The following is a 21,488-nucleotide window of genomic DNA, read 5'->3' as shown; positions in this document are numbered from 1 at the left end:
GAAATTACACAGAGAGTTATGCAAAAAGTAATATTTATCACAAGATGCCCAAAGACAAGGACAAATCATAATAGAAATACAATTACTGAAGAAGAGATAGTTGTGTAACAGGGGTGGCTAGGAATTCAAGGCATAAAAAACCACAAAGAATGGAAATCAATTTAACTTTCAGGGATATAGAATAGTCAATTTAAACTCTTTGTGCACTGTGTTGACAGAGTGGATATGTATTCCAAAATGATGTCAATAATCTTAATGCTCCCTTGATGTTAGCGATGAAAAGTTCCTATTGCTGGGTGTCCAACATGCTCTTCTGTTTCATGTATTGCATCTCTTTTAATATCTATATTAGACCGTGATTTCGACTGAGCTTTGATTACCATTTCAGGTAAAAAGAAAGGTCAGGTAGTGCAGCAAGCAGGCAGCAACAACAATCAGTTTTATGGACAATGGAACCAAGGCATCCTTATCCTCAGCATCACATCCCCACACACTCCCAACTCATCCTGATGGCTGCACTGTTCTGAGCATGAGGCCTTAACCTGACACCTATTTGATATCCTGTTGTTTGTGCAGTATAGCTAAACGGGGATAGGTACTCAAACATTTAGCCGCCAGGCAAGGTGTGTGGATAAGGTGCTCTATCAATCAAAATCCATGTTTGGAGTGGGAGATAATGTTTCAAAGAGGTGAAAGTCAAGCCATAGCAACTGGGTTACTTGATTAGAATCTGTTTAATCAATCCAGCCAAACAACAAAATGATTGTTGCAGAGCACTGGGCCAATGTAAAGCGGCTTTCTGCTTCATCAGGGGTGAGGGTAGAGTTTACTTAAATAGAGAACTCCAGTTAATTCAAAGTTTTCGGAAAAACAGAGAAAATGGAATCAGGATTAGTGGACATAAATAGAAGTGTCTCATGATTTGGTGAATTGTGAAGAGAGCAATGACGTTATTTCTTGATGAACCCTTCTCCAAGGATCAACTTAGAAAATCACCCCTTACTGATTTACTGCAGAATGAAATATGTAATACACCTGGCTGACTGGACAATTTTCTACTGTATCATAACTCACAGCAATGTAGAAATAAATAAAAGTGTGGAACTAGACAGCAGATCAGGCCGCAATCAAAAGAGGGAAAAACAGAATTAATAGTCCAAGTCAATGGGCCTTAATTAGTACTGATGTAGTGAGAACCGCCATGCAGGATTTCCTGCCATTTCTGTTTCCACTTTCTACTCTTTGAACACCCTGACTCCCCAGTTCCCTCTGGCCATCCTTCTTACTTTCTTACTTTCTGCACTCCACTCGCTTCACCTTCACCAAACACCCTCTCCCTTCCCCCCACCTGTTCCATCCATTGCAGAATGCTTCCTTCAGCTAGGGTTTTGTAGTAGAGGCCAAGTTAGCCTGCAGATTCCTTCAAAGCAGCTGTGGAGGCTCCTCTGGGGCAAATTCACAATAAATTTGCTTAAAGTCACAGTATAATCCATTTCAGTAGTGAAAGGAAATTAGCATCAGCAAAATAGATACATTAAAATATTAAAATATGTGTAAATCAAATCAAATATAAAATACAAAAGTTGGATTAACAGTTTATTTTTGTACATAAGCATCAGGATTTTTCTTTCAAAAGAACAGACAAGTCAATCTACACTGTCATTGTTTGACATTTCTAGGCAACCTACAGTATTATAAAACAAGGATTCAGTCACATTAATTGCCACCGTTTCACTGCAAAATTTATACAAAGTCTTGCATTTCCTGTATTACATGGACAATTTTTTTTTGCAAATGTGAACATTCATTATCCATTAGGGTTGCATCCATGCCTAAAAATAGTCAAACTTTTTTTTACATAGGAACTTTAGTTGGTCTATAACTGTGTGTTATGTGGAGTAACATCTAAACCTCAGAAACCTTTATTTTTCCAACATAAAATTGAGTTAAAACATATTGCAGTGCTTATAATATAATAATTGAGAAAGTGCATTCTATTGATATATAATACTAGATTAAAAGACTTATGGAGAATTCACACTTAAACTGACTCATCCAACTGACAGGATTGAACAAGCACTGAAAAGATGAATGTTGTGCAACCGTGTTACAATCATATAAAACTAAAAAGCATATCTTTTGCTCCTGTTCAGAATTTGCACAAAATGGCATGCACATTGGTATAAATGCAGATGTAATTTCAGTTTTTAACATCAGTTTTTAACAGCATGGAGTTGAAATTAATTTGTACTGGCCCTGGAGAAAGTAAAGCAAGAAGTTATCACAAAAGATTAGGAGCGAATGAGTGATGTGTGAAATTATCTACTTACTTCCATTAATTCCTTCTTGTTACTGCTCATTTTTGCTTTGGTGTTTTCTAACAAGTCTCTACATAATTTGGAGTACTACTTTTTTCACCTGGTTATACCTCTCTGTATTCAGATTTAACCTCATTAAAATGGCTACAACATCAGAGAACAACACCTGAATAAAGAGGCATACATATAAACTCCTTTGAAGTCACAGGAGACTGCATATGTTGTATATGGAGCAACAAACAATCTGCTAGAAGATCACACCAAGTTGAGCAGCATCTGTGGAAGTTATGGACATATAGACAATTCCCTTCTCTCTCACGGATGCTCCTCAACTTGCTGAGTTCCTACAGCAGATTGTTCATTGCACATAAGTTTTTTTTCTCTTTTTTACTTCAAAAGGAGAGTAAGATTAAGCCAGAATTTTAGGAGCAGCAGGATGGAAGTTAATTTTTGTTCTGTTTCATTTGAATTTTAAGCTGTTTTAAACATTTCTTTGTTTACATGCAGATGCCCAACTTATGAACACCCCTACATATCATGTTTTTTTACTATGAACAGTAAAACTAGTTCCTCTTTCTCTCCACTTTTAGTAATCGTTCTTTTTTAGCGGTCTTTAGGACTTCCATTACAATACTGTGAAGGTATGATTATCAAATCAAGTCATTTTTGTGTATTTCCCAACTTATGGACAAAATTGATTTAAGGATGTCTGTAATGATGGAATCCAATCATTATGTGGAACAACCTGTACGTATTTTTATATTTTTAAATGCATTTTATGGGATTGTAATCAATCAAAGCTAAACAAAGCTGCAAATCTTCCATGATTACATGCTCATACTTCGGAAAGATGACATGTAGGAAACATCATATTTCATACTTGGAAATAAAACTATGTGGTGCAGTTATATTCTGCAAAATCTGTTTGTTTATATAGATTTCTCCTGATTTTGCTAACTTTTTATGGTCTGTTGTATGCTAACAAAACTAGGAAATTTGGGTGTAAAATTGATACATGTCTGTAACTTCTTTATAATGTTCTTACTGTCATTTCCACCCTCATTTGCCTTCAAACTATTATCACATTACAAATACTGCTGTTGTTTTCAAAATAGTCAGAGCGCAAAGGGCAAATGAATATTGCTTACTAGTCTATTTAACCTAAAAATACATTTGTTGAATTTTATTAGAACAACTTAAAACTGTTTTAGTGCAGTGCAAAAAGAACACAGACAAACAAAAATGTTGGTTGCAGACTAACAAATTCATGTTTGGCTATTACCTATTGTTGCTTGGGTGCAGGAAAATAATATACCATTGCTCAGCTGCTCACCTGTTCCAAGTATCAAGGATTTGCATCTTTATTAGTCTCTCCTTGGCTTACTCCATAATGAAACCTAGTTACTCTAAGTTTGTTACTTGAAATATATATAACGCAATAAGTGATTTTTAAAAACTTTTATTCTGAATGTAAGTCTGAGAGGAAATGTGGATCTTTCAATAGCATGCAGCTTTGCTTTAAGCATCTTTCTTACACAGGTGCTAGTATCTGGGGAGCAGAGGTGAAGTATAACATTTTTCCTGTAATATTCAATGGTTTTAACCCAGTGTGGTGGGTGCTGCAGATTATCTTTGTGTGAACAAAGCTTCTAAAACCAATTTTCTGAAATATATATGTAAACATAAACAATGTTGCGGTGAGACAGTTGCCCTGACATATAGTAGTCCATTTCCAGCTTTAAGGTGGTAGTGAAGGGTCCAACAATTGGTTTCACCATTCGAACCACACCTGGAGGAGGAAAGGCAGGACAGATTAACACAGAACAGTAACTCTACAATGTGACTTGTCATTTCTACTGGCAACAAATCATGAGTTCCCCACATTAACCATATAACCTTATAACAATTACAGCACGGAAACAGGCCATCTCAGCCCTTCTAGTCCATGCCGAACTCTTACTCTCACCTAGTCCACCGACCTGCACTCAGCCCATAACCCTCCATTCCTTTCCTGTCCATATAGCTGAAAATTTAACTTTAAACAGCAACATCGAACCTGCCTCAACCACTTCTGCTGGAAGCTCGTTCCACACAGCTACCACTCTCTGAGTAAAGAAGTTTCCCCTCATGTTATCCCTAAACTTTTGCCTTTTAACTCTCAACTCATGTCCTCTTGTTTGAATCTCCCCCACTCTCAATGGAAAAAGCCTATCCACGTCAATTATATCTATCTCCCTCATAATTTTAAATACCTCTATCAAGTCCCCCCTCAACCTTCTACGTTCCAAAGAATAAAGACCCAACTTGTTCAACCTTTCTCTGTAACTTAGGTGATGAAACCCAGGTAACATTCTAGTAAATCTTCTCTGTGTTCTCTCTGTTTTGTTGACATCTTTCCTATAATTCAGTGACCACTTATCCACTACATGCAGGACAGATTGTAATCTTGTTTAATGAACTACTTGTGATTCACCTGAATAACTACAGATGGAACAACGTGTGAGAAGATTACCACTATCCTAGAAACACATTGACAATATATACATCACGCACAAAATACTGGAGGAACACAGTAAGTCAGGCAGCTTCTATGGAGGGAATAAAACAGTCAGTGTTTTGGGCTGAGACCCTTCATCATGACTGGCAAGATGGGGGCAGAAGCTAGAATAGGAAAGTGGGGAAGGCGAAGGAGTACAAGCTAGCAGGTGATAGATGAGACCAGTTCAGGAGGAAGATGGGTGGCTGAAGCACCTTCAATAATTCCAAAAGACTGAAGTAGGGTAAATACTGAAAGGCTTTTATTCGCTGTACAATACGACTTCCATGCTGTGTGTCTGCCCTGGACTGAGAGGGAGGGGCCAGGTGAAATCACCTTTATTCAGGGATTTGTGGGAGGGGCCACAGGGGCAGTCAGCAGAGGGGCGTGTCCAGACAGTTAACCCAGTTACAACATATATATGGTTTACCACAGTGGCTAGGGGAGGAGGAGGAAGTAAAAAGCTGGGAGGGAATCTGTGGAAGCCATCGAGGGCTGAAGAAGAAGGAATCTAATAGGAAAGGACTGCGGACCATGGGATAAAGGGAAGGAAGAAGGGCACCACAGGGAGGTGATGGACAGATAAGAAGGAAAGAACAGATAAAAGCCAGAAAAGGGGATCAGAAAAGAGGGGTCGAGCAGAGTAATTATCGTAAATTAGAGGAATTGATGTTCATGCCATCAGGTTGGAGGTTACCCAGAAGGAATATGAGGTGTTGCTCCTCCACCCTGAGCTTGGGCTCATCATGGCAGTACAGTAGGCCATGGACAGACATGTCGGAATGAGAATGGTAAGTTGAAACGAAATTAGTGGCCAATGGGATATCCTGTCCTTTGTGATGGAAAGAGTGAAGGTGATCGACGAAGTGGTCTCTTGATCTGTGTCGGATCTCACCAATGTAAAGAAGGCTACACCAGGAGCACCAGATACAATAGATGACTCCAAAAGATGTGCTGGTGAAGTGTTGCCTCACCTGGAAGAACTGTCTGGGGGCCCTGAATTGTGGTGAGGGGGGAAGTGTAGCGGCAGGTCTTGCATTTGTTCACTTGCAGAGAGAAATGCCTGAAGAGATATCAGTGGGGAGGGATGAGTGGATAAAGGAGTCACATAGAGAGTGATAGCATCATAGAAATCTACAGCACATTACAAGCCTTCGGCCCACAATTTCTGCTGACCTTGTAACCTACTCTAGAAACTGCCTAAAATTACCTTAGGGCTTAGCCCTCTATTTTTCTAAGCTCCATGTACCTATCTAAGAGTCTCTTAAAAGACCCTATTGTATCTGCCTCTACCACTGTCGCTGGCAGTGCATTCCATGCACCCACCACTCTCTGTGTAAAAAAACTTACCTCTGACATCCCCCTTGTACCTACTTCCAAGCACCTTAAAACTATGCCTCCTCGTGTTAGCCATTTCAGCCCCGGGAAAAAGCCTCTGCCATTCCACACGATCAATACATCTCATCATCTCTATCAGGTCACCTCTTGTCATCAGTCGCTCCAAGGAGAAAAGGCCAAGGTGACCAGATCTGACCACAGTACTCCAAGTGAGGCCTAAGTAAAGTCTTATATAGCTTTAACATTACCTCATAGCTCTTGAACTCAATCCCATGGTTGATGAAGACCATCACACCATATGCCTTCTTCACAACAATGTCAACTGTGCAGCAGCTTTGAGTGTCTTATGGACACGAACCCAAAACCTCGCTGATCCTCCACACTGCCGAGAGTCTTATACAGAAAATGTGAGGGGTGGGAGAGTGGGAAAGATGTGTTTAGTGGTAGGATCATGCTGAAGGTGATGAAAGTTATGGAGAATGATGTGCTGGATACTGAGGCTCATGGGGTACTAGGCAGGAACAAGGGCAAACCCTGTCCATGTTTTGATGGTAGGAGGATGGGGTGAGGCCAGGTGAACGGGAAATGGAGGAGATGCTGATGAGGGCAGCATTGATGGTGGTGGAAGAGGAAGCTCATTCTTTGAAAAAAGGAAATTAACAATATAAATTCAGTTTCATTGATATTTCTCTGCATACTACTGTTGTAATAGACCAACATATCCACAAAACAGCACAACAAACTATGACAGTTCCCGTGTCACTAAATGGGGATAATATCAACAAGAGTATAACTTTCCTGAAGTTAACAGATTGAGCAATTTTCTCATTGATAAAGTGTTAATTGGGTTCTCAAGATAATGTACATAAAAGAATCTAATTGAAAGTGGCTTATCAGGAAAAGCTTTCAATAAGAGGAGAATTTTTGATGATGAATGCTAGGTTATATTTATTGCTTATTCTTAGTTACTTTGAGAAAGCAATGGTTCATTTTCAGCATAGACTTGCAGTTGTTGCTTTGTCGTGATGAAGTTGGGTAGAACAAATCCAGGATTGTGATGCACTGGTGACAAAGGAAGTGCCTAACCTGTGGCATGTTCCCATTGCACCTCGTTACTGTTTTAGATTTCCAGTTGTATTGTTCTGGTTCTCTATTTTATATCATCTATTTAACCTTCTCTTTTTCTTTCCCCTTTGTTTACATTTGTGTCCTTTTTTATATCACCTACAGACAGATCAATTGCACTAAGTTATTACTGGCCTCTCTCAGCTGGCATCACTGTTATCTCTGTGATTCTGTTTACTGTTTCCACCTTTTTACAGGCATTTCTTTTGTTTCATCCACCCTTTCCCTTTCTTTGCAATTTAATACTTAGCTGAATTCAAAGTTTTCTCAATTGTTGAAGGCCTCTAATATGAAATGTTAACTGTTTCTCTCTCCACAGCTACTTGCAGGCCTGCATAATCAAACAATTAATTCAATGATAACGACACCAGCTATAAAGACCCATAAGACAAGGCCATTTGGCAATCAAATCTGCTCTGTCATTCAATCATGGCTGATTTATTTTCCCTTTCAACCTCATTCTCTTGTCTTCTCCCCATAACTTTGATGTCCTTACTAATCAAGAACCTATCAACCACTGCTTTAAATATGCCAAATGACTTTGGCCTCCTCAGCCTTCTGTGGCAATGAATTCCACAGATTCATCATCCTTTAACTTAAGAAATTTCTCCTCATCTCTGTTCTAAATGGATTTCCCTCTATCCTGAGGCTGTGCCCTCTAAATGCCTGGCAACGTTCTCATTCTCTGTAAAGACTTCCTGAGAATGTAGTCTGCTCAGATGGTAAAGTGCAGCTAGAAGTTGTATTATGCAATCAAATAGCACATCAGATTTGTAAGCTAACATTTTACATCACCAAACCACCTTTGTTAAAAAATTTAAATAAAGATTTGAAACAGTTAACAATCCAAAAATACAAAGCAGTTTCCAAAGGTGTTCCTGCTCTCAGAAGCAGTGGCAATCCAGATTGCTTTACAAAAATAAGGATTTTTCAAGCTTTCTGAACTCTGTTGCTTGGATAATGCAGGATCATGGACCCTTTGATCTCCTGTTAGTTACTAGCAATCATATCATAAAACAACTGACTAAATCCAATACATCTTATTTGTGTTTTTTTCAATGTGGAGATGACAGGTTTAATTTAACTGCTATTAACTAAATTCGACTGTTAAATAAATGGTTACAGATGGTATTGCAAAATCCACCCAATGAATTGTTGAGGATTGGCCTCCATATTGCGATAACTCCATGAATATTCCCATCCTTAATGATGGCTGAGTCCAGCATATAACTACAAAGTGAATCGTTGAAGTTCATGCAGGCATATTCGGACACACGTATCTCGTGGATTTTTCACTTTGCTTCCTGCTTGGATTCCAATTACAACAGAAATCTCATGTAGCCATCTAGATTCAACTTATGTAATATCAAGAATGCATTAGACACAGCGAAAGCTATCGATCCCAATAACATCTAGGTGTACTGTTGAAGATTTGAACTCCAGAGCGAGGTACATTTCAACTTGGCTGACGGAATCAAGACTGGAAAGCTATGGTTAAGCAGGGTACTACTTATACACTGTTGATACTCAATCCATGTTTAATGATGATATTATCAGGAAAGGTCAACTGACAGCAAAGGATTCCTTAAGGTCGTAAAGAAACTTGGAAGCAAAAACCATTTCAGAACATGTGCTGGAAACATCGGTGCAAATAAGTAGCAGTCCTATTGAAGGGCATCACAGAACATAACGAGTGAGGAGACAAGATATCACCCCGAAGATCACAGAAAGATTATGGAGTTGAAAATGACCAGAAATACAATGAATTGTTGTTCCATTATTCAAAAAGGGAACCAGGGATAATCCTTGAAACTACAGACCAGTAAGTCTCACGTAAGAGAGAATTCTTTGGGATAGGATTTATGGGCATTTGGAAAATCATGACCTAAATAGGGAGAGCCAGCATGGCTCTGTGCAGAGCAAGTCTTGTCTTACTAACTTGATTGAGATTTTTGACAAGATAAAGAGGGTGATTGATGAAGGTGGATCTGTGATGTGGACTGCATGGATGTTATTAAGGCATTTGACAAAGTCCCTCATGGGAGGCTTATCCAGAAGATTAAGATGCACTAGATCAATGGCGAATTGGCTGTTAGGACTCAGAATTGCTTTGCCCATAGAAGACAGGATAGTGGTTGAAGGGACTTATTCTAGTTGGAGCGCTGTGTTAGTGGTGTTCTGCAGGGATCTGTACTGGGACCACTGTTGTTTGTGATGTATATAAATGAACTGGATAAAAATGTACATAGATTGGTGGGTTAGTAAGTTTGGAGATGATACGTAGAGTATTAGTGGTTAAGGCGTTCGTCTAGTGATTTGAAGGTCGCTAGTTCAAGACTTGGCTGAGGCAGCGTGTGTGTTCTTGAGCAAGGCACTTAACCACACATTGCTCTGCAAAGACACCGGTGCCAAGCTGTATGGGTCCTAATGCCCTTCCCTTGGACAACATCGGTGGTGTGGAGAGCGGAGACTTGCAGCATGGGCAACTGCTGGTCTTCCATACAACCTTGCCCAGGCCTGCGCCCTGGAAACCTTCCAAGGCGCAAATCCATGGTCTCATGAGACTAACAAATGCCTATATATAAAATACGTAGATTACTGGTGCTGTGGATAGCATCGATGACTGGCAAAGAATACAGTGCGTTATAGATCAGTTGCAGATATGGGTATGGCGAAATAGCAGATGAAGTTTAACCCAGCCACATGTGAAGTGCTGACCCTTGGTAGGTCAAATGTAAAGAGACAGAACACTGTTAAAGGCAAGACCCTCAATGAGCAGAGAAATCTTGTGGTCAAATATTACAAATAGAATCATCATTATTAAATAGAATCATGTATAATGTGAAGTGCTGGGAATTCTAAATTGAGTAGCAGAACCTCTGTGGAAATTCACCCTCATACAATCTTGACAGATTTCTAGAGATTGATTGGCCACTGTAGGCAGTTCTGAACAAAAAAAGAGATATTACTACTATAGATAATTCCATACATTTAACAGAATAGCAACTTGGATAAGATACTATAAAGTATTATACAAATGCTAAATCTAATTACCAGGGTTATTTCATATTTCTTTATGACAGAGCAGGAGACCATTTGGTCCATCAATTTAATACTTGTTTTTGGAGAAATTCCACTCCCCCATCAATTTTTCTCTAATCTATTATCCCTCACGTACTCATTAACACTTCCTCTGATTCTCCCACTGGCTTTCTACATTAGGAGTAATTTACAGTAGCCAATTAACATAACAACCAGCATGTCCTTGGGATGTAGGAAGAAGCCAGATGGTCATGGCGAGAATGTGCAAACTCCACACAGGGGGCACCTGAGATCAGGATCAAGCAGTGATTGCTGAAGCTGAGAGACAGCTGCACAGCCGCAGAACCAGTGGGAGAAGGGAAATATTACACAAGCTAACAGCCTATATACATGGAAATAAAGTAAGAGGGTAATGTCAAGACAATTAATGACATAAAAGCTGTAAATTACTTTGTGAAGAAACAGAAGCTGACAGAACGAGTAGCTAATACAGGCATAATTTGTTATGATTATGTGTGAGGTAATGTATTATGCAAGATTTGTGAAATAGGAGCATATATTAATAAAGTGAGGATTAAGTTTTCATATTATAATTCTGTTAATATGTAAACATGTGTTGTAATTAAGGTGTTCAGTTATCCTTGCATATTATCAGATGTGCTGCAGATAAATAATTCCATATTTTATCAGGGCTTCCTGTGATATTTGTCTTTATTTTTTAAATGATAACTTAAGTGAAATTATAAAGAAAACTAAATATTAATTCAGATATGATGATACTGAATTCCTTTTTATCCCTATTTACAGTAAGTGCTTTAATTTCAGTTAAGAGGCAGCTCCAACTTTACGTAACAACTAGAAATGGGGAAATCCATGGGAAAACATATTGTGGAAATAGCTGCGGTATTCATACATTCCACAGCATGTGATAGGTTGTAGATTAAAGTCAATAACATATACTGAGAGAGTGGGTACTTCAAAGGGTGTACCCTCCAGCCTGAGACAGTATCCACTATTGTCCATTCACCTGCGCTGTAATTCTAAACTATTACAAAATTCAACTTTTTTTTTCAGAAAAGCAACTTAAGTACTTTTCTGCAGTGTTCATTTAGGATGGCTACAAAATGATGATGGCCCCAAGGTAGAGATTACAGATGTTTCATTGTTAGCGTCTTTGGGGTTGAATTTTCATGATGCTTCTCCAAATGTCTCTAACGGATTCAGTACAGTTCTTTGAGAAATGATACTGATAAAGGAAATAACGTGATTTCGTGTACATGAATTTTCTAAGGATACTTGGTGAGATTTAACATGGGTGCTTGTGGTCATTTTGAATATCAGGGGTATTGTAGAGTGCATTATACGGAACTTGCTCTTTGGTCTCATTTTCATTTCCACTGACTAGTATAAGCAATTTTACACTTTTGAGCAAAACCCAAACCTATACCCATTGTCAGAATGGCAGCTGGAACTATGAATCAGGAGCTTGCTAAAGGAGGCAATACATTGAATAGCTGTTAATCAATATTGTTGGAGCTGGAGGGATATCAATAACTTGGTTAAAAAGCTTTAATGTGTGCAAGTGGGTATGGTGTATTCTTTCGATCATGGCTTCCACACTGGAAATCTTAGGACTGGTATAAATCCAAGGCCTAGGGTCCTACTAAAAAGGAACAGATTATGTTTCACATAGGAACAAGGTGAGAGGAGCCTGGTGGGGATTTAGATCAGCAAGGATGTTAAGAGGCCAATGAAAAGGGTTCATCAGAAATCCTGAGGTCCTATAGAAGTGTGTTGGATTCTTCATTGATGATCAGAACCAGGGAGTGAATGGTGGAAGTCTTATCAATGCCTAGAACCAGCAGGAGAGGGGATGTGGTGGGTGATCTTCACCAATAACTTGTATAACACCAAGCTATATAAATCATAAACCAAACATTTACTCAGTAAGCACAGAGAAGTTAATGTTTATTCTTCAGCTTGCAAAGGTGGACATCGTGGGCACATCCCTCCCCACCACTGGTAGAGGTCAACGCCTAGCAACAAAAACCCCCACCATCCAGGTCATACCACCTTTATGCAGTAGCTATGAGGCAGGAGGTACAGAAGCCTTAAGTGCCACACTACCAAATTCAAGAACAGCTACTTCTCTTCAACCATTCAGTTCCTTAACCAACCAGCAAAATGTTAATCACTAAACCAGGGTTAATTTGTAAAATACTTAGTTTTGTTTTGTTCTAATTGTGTTCTTTCTTATAAAATTGTTTTATTTGGTTATGCTGCTGATATGTGCCTGTGATGCTGCAGCAAGTGGGTTTTTCATTGCATCTGTGCATACATGTACTTTTTCATATGGCAATAAACATGACTTTGACTTTGATGTCATGACCATAGGATGGATATGGAAAATATTTACCAAGCTGATATCCAAATGAAAGATCATTATTGTTATAAAAGTAGATGAGAAGTAAAGAAAGTGAGCAGTTTCAAGTTTCTGGGTGTCAAAATCTCTGAGGACCTAACCTGCTCTCAACATATTGATGCATCTATAAAGAAGGCAAGACTGCGACATACTTCATTAGGAGTTTGAAGAGATTTGTCAACAGTATGTCAACAAAAACACTCAAAGACTTCTTTAGATGTACCGTGGAGAGCATTCTGACAGGCTCCATCACTGTCTGGTATGGGGGGCAGGGGGCTACTGCACAGGACCAAAAGAAGTTGTGGAGGGTTGTAAACTTAGTCAGCTCTATCTTGGGTGCTAGCCTACAAGGTACCCAGGACATCTTCAAGGAGTGGTGTCTCAAAAAGGCAGCGTCCATTGTTAAGGACCCCCAGCACCCAGGGCATGCCCTTTTCTCACTGTTACCATCAGGTAGGAGGTACAGAAGTTTTAAGGCACACACTCAGCGATTCAGGAACAGCTTCTTCCCCTCTGCTATCTGATTCCTAAATGGACATTGAACCCTTGAACACTACCTCAGTTTTTTATTTCTGTTTTTGCATGATTTTTAATCTATTCAGTATACACATAGTTGGTTTACTTATTTATTTATTTTTACTTCTTTTCTCTGCCAGATTATGTATTGCATTGAACTGCTGCTGCTAAGTCAACAAATTTCACGACACATGCCAGTGATAATAAACCTGATTCTGATTCTGATAGATGCAATGGGATTCTGTTCATCAATAATAAGGTTTACAATAAAATCTAATAGAAGCATTCAAGATTCTGAGATGCTCTGACAAAGCCACTCAAAAAAAAAGCTACTTCCACTGATCAATCAGCTTGTAATCAGAGGATGTAAGTGCAAGATTATCAGCAAAATTATGTAGAAGGAGGAAATTTTATTTGTCCATGAATAAATGTTCATCTAGACATGAAATCTAGTCAACAAAGAAATATTTTTCAAAGGAAAGAGTAAAAATCTGTCAGAACTTAAAAAAAATGATTTTATATGGAATTATGTAATGTTTGAACATGACCAGATCAAAAGCATTAGATGACATGGTGTATTAAGGAAGTTGAATTTAGATCACTAATGAAATGGCAGCGCCACCTGCTGTTGTAATGTGATACAAAACCCAGCGCAAGAGCTGGGAACATTTCTCAAAAGGTCCTGCTATAGGTGTGTTGTTAACTAATCAAAACACATTTACTGATTGCTATTTAAAGTCTCATTAAGTGTGGCTATCTGCAGGATATCCAAATAACAAGTGCCAGTTATGCTGTGCTATTGAATATAAAGTCATATTTTTAGCTTCTTCCCTTAGCTGAGGCATGTGAATACAGAAATAGTCCCATAGTTTTCATTTACAATTCAGACATTATAATCTAATTACAATATACTTGCAAAGTGCATTTTCTTTCCAGTATTCAGTATTGAGCAGTGGAAATTTCAGAGTTCCATCCCGCTGAAACTATGCCCATTTTGTACTCTGTCAAATAACTAAGTGGTAGCTAATTTGAAGAGTACCTAAAATTGAATCTGCAATTCTTCAGCCATTGGTTCACTAGAGTCACAAGACATATAGTACAGAAACAGGCCTACCAAGTCCATACCAACCTTTTCACTCATCTATATCAACCTCTTTTGCATACATTAGATCCACATTGCTCCATGCTTTGCCTACTCATGCTTGGCTAAATGTCTTAAACATCTCTTAAATGTCTCTTAAAATCCACCACCTCTTTCGGCAGTACATTATAGATATCAACCACACTCTCTGTAAAAATGTAACTTCCCCCTCACATTCTCTTTTAAACTCCTTGGCACCTCAAATGTCCTCTTAGTTTTTAGTACCCTTACCTTGTGAAAAAGATTCTGATTACCCTCTCTATGCCTGCTATAACTGAATATTATCTGTCAGGTCACCACTCAGCCTCCTTTGCTCCCAGGAAAAAACAAGCTCAGCCTATCCAATCTCTCCCTATAACTAAGACCTCCAATCAGGCAACATCTGGTAAATCTCCACTGCACTCTCTCCATGGTGCAGAATTGCTACTAAATACGCACATGAATGTTTTATGCCTATTTTAAGAAAGACTAAAGAATAAGAAGATTACTTACTAAGAAGCAGAAAATTTCCAGCATGATCAAAGGCAGAATGTATAATTGGTCTTTGCTCATTGCCAGGTTGTTTCGACAGAGAATAGGTATCCAGTAGTCAGACTGAATGGAACCTTGGTAAGTAGCAAAGCTAGGACTTGCAAACAAGCCCTGAGGAACTAGTAACAAGGCTGACTGTTGCAGTGATAAGAAACAAGGCCTGAGGGGCTGATAAGATTTTGTCTATGTTAGAACCAAAAAACATCCAAATATGGTATTATGTCACTGCAGACAAGCATCAGCTTATTCTGCAAGAATTTTAGGAGAACCACTTAAGGCATTAGAATAACTCTTGTATGTGAGAAAAACTATTCTCTCAAAAAAAATCAATCCCACCATATTCAGCTGAGCTCATTAGAAGGATTATACAAGAAATCCTACTTCACCTTTGTAAAACTATTGCCTTTGTTTCTCAAGTAAAATTCTCAAGTATAGTTATAATGAAAGCTACATTATCTAACTTGATTTTTTATATAATATGTAATATCCATCACAGTCTCATATTATAATCCCTCATTTGCAGGGTGCACAGAACTGTAAATGTCTTTGCAGCAACAGAATGGGGTTTTAAAAAATATTTAATAGCCTGGATTCTTCTGGTGTATGCCAGAATTTCAGACTGAACGTCTGGCATTTACTGGTCTTAGTGTTGTTAAGTTTTGATTCCTTTACAAATGCACAAATCCTGATCTTGTTGGCTGGGCTCTGCTGATGAGTTCCCAGCTGTGTGCTGTTACTACGCTCTCCATGAACACTGCCAGTGAAGCAAGAGCTTTCTGGTATTCCCAAGCTTGAAGGCATGGTAATCTGCTCCCAGAATCTCCACCAGGTCAGACCATGACCAGAATGATTACCTTATGGTTAATAGAAAAGAGGTGAGAGGATTTTTTAGGCTGTTTTTTAATGCTTTTCTTTAATTGTTCGAAGCGTTTTGAAGTATTTTTGGCTAATTTGTTATTTGAAAAAAATCTTTAATAATATAAAATCCTTTACTGGATTATTTCATTTTCAGTCACTTGATTTACTATGTCCACCACAGATTTACCATGAAAAATCATGAATCTCTATGGAAATTCCAGACAATAATGTCCTATTTGCAGCTCTAACAGCCTTTGACTTAGAAAACATTCAAAAACATCCTATCAGCATACAATGCACCAATATACTCAGTGTTTTGAAATTTGAATAAATAATTATTTCTGGCATAACTAATCTCTGATGTGCAATCAAAATGTGGAGTTTCCATAATTTAATATTTGATAAAAATGTTGAGTAAAATAATAAATGTTTCAGCTCTTAGCCTTAAACCACAACTTCTAAACATCCCACCATGAATCAGAATGAAGTTACCACATGTCTGGCACTTTAATGCTGCACAACGTACTTCACTCTCTTTCAACTCTCATTCTACATCCAGACCCCTACACCCTATTTATCTCTAACTTCTGTTATTAGAAGGGTTCCTGTCTGAGTCTCAAGCTCCACAGACACTTATAGAAGAAGGCCGATTAAGAAGGCAGTGAACAAGATTAGAGAAGAAATAAGGAATCTCACTGACCAGGACGGATTAAAATTCTCTCTGTTTGTGTAATGTATTTGATATTGGCTGTTTAATGATGACTGTGACTTTACGGCTGTTACCCTCAATAACCATAAACGCCGGGTGATTGACAGATTTCTGAATTACAGAAATTATCTGTGGAGGTTTGCAGAATGAATCTGGAGAAACCCTTGGAATAAAAAAAGAATGCTGTGATGAATCCTTGCTTTTTTTAAACGCAAACAACAGGAATTCTGCAGATGCTGGAAATTCAAGCAACACACATCAAAGTTGCTGGTGAACGCAGCAGGCCAAGCAGCATCTATAGGAAGAGGCGCAGTCGACGTTTCAGGCCGAGACCCTTCGTCAGGACGAAGGGTCTCGGCCTGAAACGTCGACTGCGCCTCTTCCTATAGATGCTGCTTGGCCTGCTGAGTTCACCAGCAACTTTGATGTGTGTTGCATGAATCCTTGCTTTCTTAGTCTGTTCTGTTCCTCCGAGTCATACTGAGAATCTAGACACTATAATGTGTGACAGTGCACAGGTTGCTGACAACACAAACATAAAACTTAAACAAAAAAACATAAGAACTCAACTTACCAATAGTAATATCAGTTTCATATCGTTTGATAATGTCAAAGGAGTTACGTATGTTTCCTTCAGTGATGCGGAACATAATCTCTAATTGGATGCTGGAGTAAACTGGAGCTGATGCTCGGAGAAATATGATCTCTGTGAAGAGGAAGCACCAATGTCAATAATCCGGCAAATATTAGCACTAATTAGACATAGTCACACCTTCTCTGCTTGTATGACTATTAAAATAAAAATGCACAAAGCCTGTGGGAATAATAAATACCCCTAATGGCAGTATTTGGGGTATTTGCATTGCATCATCAACCCACTGGGAGAAAACTCAACCAAAAATTATTGTGATCTAAATTTATGGGTCTGAAAACTCAAGTAATGCCCAATGCTTTGATAAACCAAGTTTTAACACATTTTTATATATTGACATTTCCTTTGTTATCTGCTCTTACGTATCAGCAGGAAATGTTGGGGTCAATGTTGGGACTGCTTCTTTTTATTCTGTATATCAATGATTTAGATGATGGAATAGATGGCTTTGTTGCCAAGTTTGTAGATAATACAAAGATTGGTGGAGGGACAGGTGGTGTTGAGGAAACGAGTAGGCTGCAGAAGAACTTGGACAGATTAGGAGAATGGGCAAGAAAGTGGCAAATGAAATACAATGTTGGAAAATACATGGTCATGCACTTTGGTAGAAGAAATAAATGTACAGACTATTTTCTAAACGGGGAGAAAATCCAAAAATCTGAGATGCAAAGGAACTTGGGAGTCCTTGTGCAGAACACCCTAAAGGTTAACTTGAGGGTTGAGTCGGTGGTGAGGAAGGCAAATGCAATGTTAAAGTTCATTTCAAGAGGTCAAGGGTATCAGAGCAGGGATGCTGAGGCTTTATAAGGCACTGGTAAGGCATCACCTTGAGTATTGTGAACAGTTTTGGGCTCTTTATTTAAGAAAAATGTGCTGGTAATGGAAATGGTTCAGAGGAGGTTCACAAGGATGATTTTGGGGATGAAAGGATTATCACATGAGGAGCTTATGATGGCTCTGGACCTGTACTCAGTGGGGAATCTCTTTGACACCTTTCAAATGTTGAAAGGCCTAGACAGAGTAGATGTGGAAAGGATGTTTCCCATGCAGGGGAGTCTGGGTCAAGAGGGCACGGCCGCAGGATACAGGGGCATCCATTTAAAACACAAATGTGGAGAAATATGGTAAATTTGTGAAATTTATTATGACAGGCAGCTATGGAGACCAGATCGTTGGGTGTATTTAGGGTGGAGATTGATAGGTTCTTGATTAGCCATGGTATCAAAGGTTTCAGGGAGAAGGCCGGGTGGTGGGGCTGAGGATCAGCCGATAGAATGGCGGAGTGGACTCGATGGGCCAAGTGGCTAATTCTGCTCCTATGTCTTATGGTCTTATAGAAATTTTATTGCTCTATTCTGGATAAATGCTTTCTAAGACTTACACTATGTAATGGAGTACAGTTTAGAGTGGCATGTCTGCAAGAAGGTTTTGTCAAGCTTAAGGTTACAGCCACTGTAAATACGTAAGCTCTTTGCTACACTGTAGTTGGTTGTGTCCTTGCAGCAGATGGCAGAAACTGGTAACTTTCCCTGCCCTGATCCAGACCCAAAAATGTTGGGAAACTACAGTCAAAAATGGATTTACCAAGTTACACAGGATTAGTTAGTCAGATCAGGTGGGGCTTGCCTGGGAAATATCATCACTCTTGAAGTTCTCCTTCCATGCAGTACTGTTAGAAGCATAACCTTACATAATTGGTAGATTTCTGGACAAATTAATGATTGAATTAATGTGCACATGTCATTGTATGATTCAGCCACCATTGTGAGCCATGCTTCCACCAATTCTGTGAGGTTTGTTAATTCATTCTGCAGATGCCAGAATATGAGTGAAATTAGGAGTGCTCTGAGCTGCTCTTGGACACCTCAGTCTGTCTGGCATTCTTCCATGCCTCCACATTCTTTTCCTAAAAACATAATTTTGAAAGAATCCTGGTGGCATGAAAGGCAGGTGGGAGTTTAACACCATAAGACATAAGACATAGGAGCAGAATTAGGCCATTTGGCCTGTCGTTTCTACTCTGCCATTCCATCATGGCTGATTTATTATCCTCAAACAACAGGAATTCTGCAGATGCTGGAAATTCAAGCAACACACATCAAAGTTGCTGGTGAACGCAGCAGGCCAGGCAGCATCTATAGGAAGAGGCGCAGTCGACGTTTCAGGCCGAGACCCTTCGTCAGGACTAACTGAAGGAAGAGTGAGTAAGGGATTTGAAAGCTGGAGGGGGAGGGGGAGATGCAAAATGATAGGAGAAGACAGGAGGGGGAGGGATAGAGCCGAGAGCTGGACAGGTGATAGGCAAAAGGGGATACGAGAGGATCATGGGACAGGAGGCCTAGGGAGAAAGACGGGGGGGGGTGACCCAGAGGATGGGCAAGAGGTATATTCAGAGGGACAGAGGGAGAAAAAGGAGAGTGAGAGAAAGAATGTGTGCATAAAAATGAGTAACAGCTGGGGTACGAGGGGGAGGTGGGGCCTAGCGGAAGTTAGAGAAGTCAATGTTCATGCCATCAGGTTGGAGGCTACCCAGACGGAATATAAGGTGTTGTTCCTCCAACCTGAGTGTGGCTTCATCTTTACAGTAGAGGAGGCCGTGGATAGACATGTCAGAATGGGAATGGGATGTGGAATTAAAAATTTATTATTAAGGATTTATTATCCTTCTCAGCCCCATTCTTCTGCCTTTTCTCTATAACCTTTGATGCCTTGACTGATCAAAAACCTATCAAACCCCACTTCAAATATACCAAATGACTTGACCTCCACAGCTGTCTGTGGCAACGAGTTCCACAGATTCACTACCCCCTGGTTAAAGATACTCCTCCTCATCTCTGTTCTAAACGGACAATCCTCTATTCTAAAGCTGTGCCCTCTGGTTCTGGACTCCACCATTGTAGAAAAAATCCTCTCCACATCCACTTTATCTAGGCCAGCCTTTCTCAACTTTTTTGCCCTGGAGGAACCCTTGAAATAATTTTCAGGTCTCAAGGAACCCCTGTGTACAAATTATTTTATCTATAGCTCATGTCACATTAGTGTGATCAGTAAGTTGTAGATATAATAATCTAAAAATAATTGTCAATACTCGAGAATGAATTTTTAGTCAACCTTTCCTGAAAAAAAAACAGGTAGTTAAGCTTCACTTACCTTTCTTGAAATTAATAACTTTCTTTCCCTTTCATAAATTTTTAAAACTCATAAGGCAAATATAACAAATTTCTGTTAAATAACTGGCTTAACCCAAAATGGATTTAATTTTTCTAAAGGTAGGCTTGGTAGATTTACTTTAAATAAAGGTTGTAAATTGATTTTACAAGGTTGGAAAAAGATTGTAAATTAATTAATGCTATTTACAACATGAAAATTTATTTGCAATGTTGAAGTAGTATGTTGTGACATCAGGATTTTCTTTTTTACAAGAGAAACGAAACCTCTCATGGAGCCCGTCATTGATGGTGCATCATCAGTACAGACCCCAACACAGTTCCTCCAAGGTAGACCTTTAGTTTCCAAATATGAAGACTAAATATTAAGTATATCATGACTTTGCTAGTTTCGGGCAGCTCTTTGCAACAGAAAAAGTTTTCTTGAATTTCACCATCATTTACAAATCTAACAAATGCTACAACATGACATTAATTGGTGAAATCTGTTGACTCATTAACCTGGATAGAAAAGCTGTTGTTTTTCAGTTTATCACACAAGACCTCTTCAGCATCATGTGAAGTGTGATCAATATGTCGACTATTATACTGTTTGAGAGTGAAACCTTTTCAATTTCTCGTAGTGAATCTTATCCTAGCATTTTACCCACTATAATTTTACATGCTGGCATAGTTAGGTTCTCACCAACTGTGTGACTTTATGGGTAATAAGTTCTGCTACTAAATAACTTGCTTCCTGATACCCTTTTACTGATTGTGACTTTATTAACAAAAGTTTTATTCTGTTTGTTTTGAAATTTCAATAGCTGTTTAAAATAATCAGCACCATTACGTTTTATATGACTTTGATTTGTAGTTAAGTGTCTTTTCAGCCAGCAGTTGAATCGCAGTACATAAAAATTCCTTCCTTAGAATGAAAATTTCCCTCCAATTTTCTACTACATTGGTAGAGTTACCTCTTTCAGAATCCTGGGGTGTAGTCTATCTTGTCCAGGGGACTTATATACCTTCAGATCTTTCAGCTTCCATGGATCTTCATCTTGGTAATAGCAACTATACTCTCTTCTACCCCTGACATTCTTGAATTTCTGGCATATTGCTAATGTCTTCCACAGTGAAGACTAATGCAAAAT

At 38.9% G+C, this 21,488-nt stretch overlaps 1 protein-coding gene across 2 annotated transcripts in view; it reads right to left on the bottom strand.

Moving 5' to 3' along the window:
* Positions 1–1,589: 1,589 nt before the first annotated feature.
* Positions 1,590–21,488, bottom strand: part of fbln1 (fibulin 1) — a 100,311-nt gene continuing 80,412 nt past the window's right edge. For both annotated transcript variants that reach the window (XM_063058059.1, XM_063058061.1), the window contains 2 exons: positions 17,111–17,242; positions 1,590–4,107 (listed from right to left, as the gene is read on the bottom strand). In XM_063058059.1, the coding sequence (XP_062914129.1) occupies positions 3,968–4,107; positions 17,111–17,242 (272 nt within the window). In that variant the 3' untranslated portion in view covers positions 1,590–3,967. The remainder of the gene's footprint in view (positions 4,108–17,110; positions 17,243–21,488) is intronic.

Source organism: Mobula hypostoma, chromosome 9 (assembly GCF_963921235.1).
Source record: "Mobula hypostoma chromosome 9, sMobHyp1.1, whole genome shotgun sequence".
NCBI lineage: Eukaryota > Metazoa > Chordata > Chondrichthyes > Myliobatiformes > Myliobatidae > Mobula > Mobula hypostoma.
This window is presented reverse-complemented; position numbering and strand designations above follow the sequence as displayed.